Source organism: Gekko japonicus, unplaced genomic scaffold (genome assembly GCF_001447785.1).
Source record: "Gekko japonicus isolate JY-2015 unplaced genomic scaffold, Gekko_japonicus_V1.1 scaffold4320, whole genome shotgun sequence".
Lineage (NCBI taxonomy): Eukaryota > Metazoa > Chordata > Lepidosauria > Squamata > Gekkonidae > Gekko > Gekko japonicus.
Window position 1 is genome coordinate 59,348 of NW_015163739.1, and position 8,461 is coordinate 67,808.

An 8,461-nucleotide genomic window follows, 5' to 3' on the forward strand; every position below is an offset into this window, starting at 1 on the left:
GTGGCATTAGGGAAATATGGATCCCTGCAAGGCCCATCCCAAAGGCAGGAACTGGGGGTCTTACCTGGAGACTTTGTCTCGTTGGGGATGATGCACCGCACGAAGTGCGGGTGGGTGGAGCGCAGGTTGGTCATCAGCTTGTTGAGGTTCTCCTTGGGGGGGGGAAGGAAAAGTGGGCGGGAGGAAGGATGGAGTGGGATGTGGTGAGGGAAGGATGGATGGGGTGGATGGAGATTGTTTGGAAAGGACGGTGTGCGTGGGCAGGAGAAGGGTGGAGCGGTAGGTCCGATTGACAACCAGGACAGGGAGGAAGGCCGGTCGCAGAAGAAGGGAAGAAAGAAAGTTTGACAGAACAGGAAAGGGAAGGATCACGAGCAGCATATGGGTACCGGTCAGAGGCCAGGAGAGGTAGATGTGGTTGGGAGAGGGTGAAGACCAAAGAAATAAGCAATTTAGTAACCGGGAAAAAACCTCAGTAATTCTCTTTGTCCTAACTGCGAAGCCTTTCAGAGGCTTGCGGGCCATCACTAAAGTCGCTGGCTGAGACTTTTGTGAGGCCTTTGAGGAAAAGCCCAGCCTGAAGCCCAGCTAAGGGGCCAAAATGAAGAGGCCAATGCCTCAGAGAAAGGGCACCAGCACAGGAGAAAAGACCTTGTGCGCCTCGTCAGTGGTGGCCCTAGAAGACCAAACGGGCCCAAGATCTCAAGCAGAGGTTTTTACCAGCCTTACTTTCCGAGTGCCTTCAAAATGGCAAAGATGGGGACTGAACCCACACAAACCCTCTTAAACGTCGACAGCGGCCACTGCTGGTATCTCCCCTGGGTCCTTACCCTGTGCAAAGCAGACACCGTCTGGAAAGAGGAGCCCTTCTTCTTGGTCCCTTTGCCTTTCTCAACAGCTAGTGAAGAGAGAGAGAGAGAGAGCGTGGAATGAGGAAACTAAGTCGGTCTTAAGAACATAAGAGAAGCCAATGTTGGATCAGGCCAATGGCCCATCTAGTCCAACAATCTGTCACACAGGGGCCAAAAATACCAGATGCCATCAGGAGGTCCAGCAGTGGGGACAGGACACTAGAAGCCCTCCCACTGTTGCCCCCACCAAGCACCAAGAATACAGAGCATCACCTGCCCCAGACTGAGAATTCCTATCTACACCTTGTGGCTAATAGCCACTGATGGACCTCTGCTCCATATGTTTATCCTGTTTCCTCTTGAAGCTATCCATGCTTGTAGCTGCCACCACCTCCCGTGGCAGTGAATTCCGTGTGTTAATCACTCTTTGGGTGAAGAAGGACTTCCTTTTATCCGTTCTAACCCGACTGCTTGGCAATATCATGGAGTGCCCACGAGTTCTTGTATAGTGAGAAAGGGAGAAAAGAGCTTCTTTCTCAACCTGCTCTATCCCAGGCATAATCTTATAAACCTCGATCATGTCACCCATCAGCTGTCGTTCCTCCAAGCTGAAGAGACCCAAGCGTTTTAACCTTTCTTCATAGGGTTAGAAATTATTTACTGATCGCATGTTCCTCCCAGGGCCTCGGAAGGGTCCTACATGGTTCCCCACCACCAGTTACCTTCACAAAAAGGCAAAGTAGTAAAGTTAGATAATGAGATAATGACTCATCAAGGTCCACAAGTGGCTAAGCAGAGATCTGAACCCAGATCTGCCCTGACTTGGATGGCCCAAGCTGACCTGATTTTGCCAGATCTCAGAAGCGAAGCGCTGTCAGCCCTGGTTAGTACATGGATGGGAGACCACCCAAGACGTCCAGGGCTGCTATGGAGAGGCAGGCAATGGCAGGCCACCTCTGAACATCTCTTGCCTTGAAAACCCTACAGGAGAGGTGTCGAACTCATTTGTTACGAGGGCCGGATCTGACATAAATGTCACTTTGTTGGGCTGGGCCATGTGTGCCATAAAACATAATGCCAGGCACCGGAGATATAAACTGTATAGAGGAGAGCCGCTGGTAAGCGCCAAGTTGGTGCGTCCTCACTGCAAGGCCTCATGGGCTAGGAGAGAGGTGCAAAGGAAACCCACATGGGCTGGCGAGCGAGCGATGCAGCCCTGGGCAGACGCTCCCACACTGCTTGACTGCTGCAAACGAGGTTGTTCCACCATGCTGAAGCCACAATCGGAGTGACTCCGCTGACTTCTCCCAGCAGTCTCCTGTTCCCTCCCTTGCACTAGTTGCTCGCAGGCCACATATGAGCCCTGGACGGGTCGGTTCTGGCCCCCGGGCCTTATGTTTGACACCCCTGCCCTACAGGGTCACCATAAATCAGCTGTGACAAGAAGAAGAAGAAGAAAAAGAAGAAGAAGAAGAAGAAGAAGAAGAAGAAGAGATTGTATTTATAACCCGCCCTTCACTCGCAGTCTCAGAGCGGCTTACAAACTCCTCTCCCTTCCCCTCCCCACAACAGACACCCTGTGAGGTAGGCAGGGCTGAGAGAGCTCTGAGAGAACTGTCCTTGATAGAACAGCTCTGACAGAACTATGGCTTGCCCAAGGTCATCCAGCAGCTGCAAGCGAATCAAGCCTGGTTCTCCCAGATTAGAGTCCGCACACTTAACCACTACACCACACTTGACAGCATTCTACACACGTATGGGCAGCTTCTTATGTTCCCGTCCCCCGCTCACGGACAAGAATGTCATTTTGAGGCAAGACATGTGACGCATTCCTCTCTTACGTGCATCTGCCCCGGCGTAGTTGGCGAAAAGGACCGCCAGGAGCTTGAGGGCCGACTTCTGGTAGAGCCCCACCACCGTCTCGTTGAGCGGGTCCTTGTTCTTGTTCAGCCAGCCATTGATGTTGTAGTCGACGGTGCCGGCGTAGTGCATGAGGGCGAAGTGAGCTTCCGGCTTGCCCTTGATGTTGCGAGGCTTCGCGAAGTTGGCCGACTTGCCCAGGTGGTTGTCAAAGAGCTTGGCCTTGAAGGTCACGTCGCTGGCTTTGGGGAACATGCATTCTTCCTCCAGGATGGACATAATGCCCATCGGCTGCAGAAGAGGAGAAACGTCAGCAAGCACAGGCAGAGATGAGTCAAATGCATTGTCGACGGAGGCCATAGTTGGCCGTTTGAGAGAGGAGCAGGCAGACCCAGTGCAAGTCGGGGCTACCCTTCCTACCGGGGTCCCCAACTGTTTTTACTTCTGACCAGGTAGTGGGCACAACCACAAAATGGCCGCCGCAGGAAACGGAGCCAGCCACAAAATGGCCACCACAGGAGGCATGCCAACTACAAAATGGCCACCAGAGTAGGTGGAGCTAACCACTAAATAGCCAACAGAGGAGGCGGGTCAACCACACACAGAGAGGACACCGAAGCACAGGGGACATGAGGCGTGAAAATATCACTGGGAAAGAGGAGTGAGAGAGAAGAGGAGGAGGAGGAGGACATTGGATTTATATCCTGCTCTTCACTACCCGAAGGAGTCTCAGAGCAGCTTACAATCTCCTTTCCCTTTCCCTTCCCACAACAGACACCCTGTGAGATAGGTGGGGCTGAGTAGGCTTACGAAGTACTTACCTTGAATCGGCGGGGGACACATACGTCTTGTCAGGAACATTCCTGCGTGGAAAACAAACGCGCCACACCATGCAGTCACCCAGACGTGACGCCAGCGTGCTGGCGTCACGTCTGGGTGACGGCATGGTGCGGCGGGGATGTGTTCCACCAGGGGTCATTTCGTAGAAAAAGAGGTGCAGGAGCTCATTAGCATAACTCATTAGCATAACTCATTTGCATATGCCACACCCCCTGACATCGCCGGAAGTGTGTCAGAAGGCAACACCCACCGCTCAGGCTCCACTGGACTATTGGGGGGGGGGAACGTGCAGATCTGTCCTTGCAGAGGAGGGAGAGCTTGTACCTGAATAAAACTTGGTCTTAAAGGTGCCACTGGACTGTTTTTTTTGGGGGGGGGGGCCCTCTGCAACTTACCTGGCTGCTTCTTGCTCTGACTGAGATCTACTGGGAGCAGGGGGTGGGGCTTGTTGCATGTGCCCGCCCCCTGGGCTCTTTACTACCGGAGCTCCGCTCCTGTGAGCTCCTGCAGGAAATGACCTCTGTGTTCCACCAAGGGATGTTCCATGTGTCCCCCGTCGATTTGAAGGTAAGTAGTTGGTAAGCCTAGGGCTGAGAGAGCTCTGAGAAAACTGCCCTTGAGAGAACAGCTCTGAGAGAACTCAGTGTTCCCTCTAAGCTGAGTTAGTGTGAGCTAGCTCACAGTTTTTTAGCTTCCGGCTCACACATTTCTGTCCTAGCTCAGGAAGGATGGTTCCAGAGCAAATTAATTTATGCAGTAGCCAAGTCGCTCACTCGCAACTTTAATGCCAGTGGCTCACAAATTGGAATTTTTGCTCACAAGACTCCACAGCTTAGAGGGAGCACTGCTTGTGACTGACCCAAGGTCACCCCAGCAGCTGCAGTGGGAAATCAAACCCAGTTCTCCCAGATTAGAGTCCGCACTCCTAACCATTACACCAAAATGTCTCCTAACCACTACACCAAGCTGTGGTGACAGCTGTCACTGAACTGTTATTTTGATTTGGGCAGACAATCAGACCTCCAATGGCTAATCAGAAGCCGTGCTGGGCAGGAGCCCCACCTGCTCACACACACCTTATAAAAACACTTGTCAGGCACCAGGAAAGGTGTTGCCAGGTGCTATGGTGCCCTTGGGCGCCAACAGGGCTTTTTTTGTAGAAAAAGCCCAGCAGGAACGCATTAGCATAATAGGCTCAAGTGGTTAAGACGCTGAACTGCAGGCTGTGGAAGGTCAGTAGTTCAGCAGTTCGAGACCCGGGTACCGCATGATGGAGTGAGCTCCCAGCAGTTCTAAAGCAAGAAATTGCAAGTAGATAAATAGGGACCACTTCGGTGGGAAGGTAACAGCGTTCCGTGCGCCTTGGTGTTTAGTCATGCCGGCCACATGACCACGGAAACGTCTTCGGACAGCGCTGGCTCTTCGGCTTTGAAACGGAGATGAGCACCGCAACCCTAGAGTCGGATTCGACTGGCTTTCGAGCAAGGGAACCTTTACCTTTACCTAATACCAGGAACTCATTAGCATATTAGGCCACACCCCTGACAGCACAGCTCATTCACACATTAGGCCACACCCCCATGTTACCAGAAGTGTGCTCATCCAGCCACACCCACCTTTTGCTTCTTATTCTGTTCACCTTGTTTGTTGTCAAAACCCAGGGCCTTTTTTTGTAGCAGGAACTCCTTTGCATGTTAGGCCACACCCCCCTAATGTAGCCAATCCTAATGAGTTTCTGCTGTTGGGTGTGGCCTATTATGCTAATGAGTTCCTGCTGGGTGTGGCCAACTCGGGAGCCAGCCGGAACTCCATTCCTGCCCCAAAATAGCCCTGGGCACCAAGTTGGAGACCGCTGTGTGCCTCAAACTATGCTGGTGCTGCTTCAGAAGCCAGTGCCTCCCCATGACCTTGGATTGGTCAGGAGCCCACTGGTAACTCTGCACGCCCCAGGAAGCAATTGCTTGGGGGCCAGCAGCCCCAGGTGAGGCATAAAGAAAGGGAAGGAGATGTTCATGACTTGGGGAGGGGGGAAGTCAGGTACCTTCTCGATGAGGTCGATGCAGGCCTGGAGGTCCATGCCGAAGTCGATGAACTCCCACTCGATGCCCTCCTTCTTGTACTCCTCCTGCTCCAGCACGAACATGTGGTGGTTGAAGAACTGCTGCAGCTTCTCGTTGGTGAAGTTGATGCAGAGCTGCTCGAAGCTGTTAAACTGGGGGGAGGGGGGGGAGAGAAAGGAAGCTCAAGACCAATGAGTTTAGGCAGGGAGTTCCCCCTCAGGTGAGTCCTTTTGGCATTGGCCGTTTTCACAGGTAGTATTTCTTACAGGTCCCTAACCTGGATGGCCCATCAAATCTCAGAAGCTAAGCAGGGCTGGACCTGGTTGGTCCTTGGACGGGAGACCACCAAGGAAGTCCGGGGTTGCTACGCAGAGGCAGGCAATGGCCAACCACCTCTGTTCTTCTCTTGCCTTGACCTGGATGGCCCAGGCTAGCCCGATCCCATCAGATCTCAGAAGCTTAGCAGGGCTGGCCCTCGTTGGTCCTTGGACAGGAGACCACCAAGGAAGTCCGGGGTTGCTACGCAGAGGCAGGCAATGGCCAACCACCGCTGTTCTTCTCTTGCCTTGACCTGGATGGCCCAGGCTAGCCTGATCTCATCAGATCTCAGAAGCTCAGCAGGGCTGGACCTGGTTGGTCCTTGGACGGGAGACCACCAAGGAAGTCCCGGGGTTGCTACGCAGAGGCAGGCAATGGCCAACCACCTCTGTTCTTCTCTTGCCTTGACCTGGATGGCCCAGGCTAGCCTGATCTCATCAGATCTCAGAAGCTCAGCAGGGTTGGCCTTGGTTGGTCCTTGGACGGGAGACCACCAAGGAAGTCCAAGGTTGCTACGCAGAGGCAGGCAATGGCCAACCACCTCTGTTCATCTCTGGCCTTGACCTGGACAAGGTGACCCCACTCCCAGCCACTCCACCTGGTAGGAACTCTCTTCTCAGCAAGGAGCCTAGACCAGAGGTCGGCCGCCTCCCAAAGGGTACTCTTTCTGACACAGATCCTCTTCTGGAGGTCCGCCTTCCAGGCAGCAATGCCCCACCCCAGGGCTCTAGCTCAGGGGTCTCCAAACTATATGAGCCTGGTGGCAAATTTGGAATTCTGACACGGTGCGGTGGGCACACCCCAAAATGGCCGCTGTGGGAGATGGAGCCCGCCACAAAATGGCCGCCACATCTTACCTTCAGGCACACAATGACGATCCCTGTGCCGTGGTGGTGGCCGCTGCCGCCAAAGCAACATTTAAAAAAAAATCTGCACAGCCAATCAAATCTCCAGTGGCCAATCAGAAACCTTGCTGAACAAAAGCCCCACCTGGCTCTGCCCACTTTGTCAAAACAGTCGGCAGGTGCCAGGAAACGTGTTAATGGACACCATGTTGGAGACCCCTGCTCTAGATCGTCCTTGCAGGTCGAAAGCAGATAACATGGCCTTCCAGTCCCTTTATAATAATAAGATTGGATTTATACCCCGCCCTTCACTACCCAAAGGAGTCTCAGAGCGGCTTACAAACTCCTTTCCCTTCCCCTCTCCACAACAGACACCCTGTGAGGTGGGTGGGGCTGAGAGAGCTCTGACAGAAACTGCCCTTGAGAGGACATCTCTGAAACAACTTGTGGCTGACCCAAGGTCACAGCAGCAGCTGCAAGTGGAGGAGTGGGGAATCAAACCCGGTTCTCCCAGATTAGAGTCCGCGCACTTAACCCCTACACCAAACTGGCTCTTGTTTTAGAAGGGAGGGGGAACTGCTCACATCGAAGATCTCGAAACCAGCAATGTCGAGCACCCCAATGAAGTACTGCCGTGGCAGCTTGGTTTCCAGGGTGGAGTTGATCCTGAGGACCATCCAGGTGAACATTTTCTCATACACGGACTTAGCCAGAGCACCGACAGCATAGGACACCTGTTTAGAAAAGGGAAGAGTCGGAGAAGATGAACAGGAGGGGGGAAAGAGCATCCTTAAAATCCGAAAAAAAATCAGATTTCAGGCTCGAACTCAAAAACGGTGCGGAATTTCGGCATTTGTTTCCAGCTCGTATTCCATAACCCCGAGGAGAAGAAGAACCCCATTCCTCCAGAGAAGAAGGAGCTGGACCTCACCTGTTGGACATTTTGCCCTTTGGTGACATACTCGTTGCCCACTTTCACCCTCGGGTGGCAGAGGCCCTTCAGCAGGTCCGCGGAGTTCAGCCCCATCAGGTAGGCCGACTTGTCTGCTTCTGTAAACGCAGGGAAGGGTGGCCAAGGTTAAAGCCAGCACGGGCCGGAGAACCAAGGTGAACAAGCGGGGAAGGATTCAAGGAAGAGGCGCGGAGGGAATTGAAATCCGAAAAGGCGGATCCTGAAAAAGGATGCCGGAGACACTGTGCACTGTATTTGTCAGGCCTCACCTGGAGTCCTGTGTGCAGTTCTGGAGGCCTCCCTTCAAAAAGGAGGTGGACAGAATGGAGCGGGTGCAGAGGAGAGCGAGGAGGATGATCGGGGGGCCTGGAGAACAAGAAGCCCTGCGAGGAAAGGTTGAGGGACTTGGGAATGTTCAGTCTGGAGAAGAGGAGGTTGAGGGGGGACAGGATGGCTCTCTTGAAGTGACAAACACTTGTCGGGGATGCTCTAGGCCAGAGGTGCTGAGCTCATTTGTTATGAGGGCTGGATCTGAGATAAATATCACTTTGCTGGGCCGGGCCATATGTGCTGTAAACAGGGGTCGCTTCGTAGAAAAAGAGCTAGGGGAACTCATTAGCATAACTCATTAGCATATGCCACACACCCTGACATCACCGGAAGTGTGTCATAAGGCCACACACACCACCCCAACGGTCCCGGCCGCCAGCGGCGGCCTTGCAGCTCCACTGCCGA

At 53.5% G+C, this 8,461-nt stretch overlaps 1 protein-coding gene across 1 annotated transcript in view; it reads right to left on the reverse strand.

Annotated features, from left to right (window-relative positions):
• Positions 1–8,461, reverse strand: part of LOC107107576 (myosin-7-like) — a 64,478-nt gene that overhangs the window by 38,507 nt on the left and 17,510 nt on the right. Inside the window, exons 12-17 of the mRNA XM_015407884.1 lie at positions 7,706–7,824; positions 7,359–7,508; positions 5,593–5,763; positions 2,693–3,002; positions 831–898; positions 65–152 (exon numbers count right to left, since the gene is read on the reverse strand). Coding sequence (XP_015263370.1) covers positions 65–152; positions 831–898; positions 2,693–3,002; positions 5,593–5,763; positions 7,359–7,508; positions 7,706–7,824 — 906 coding nt within the window. The remainder of the gene's footprint in view (positions 1–64; positions 153–830; positions 899–2,692; positions 3,003–5,592; positions 5,764–7,358; positions 7,509–7,705; positions 7,825–8,461) is intronic.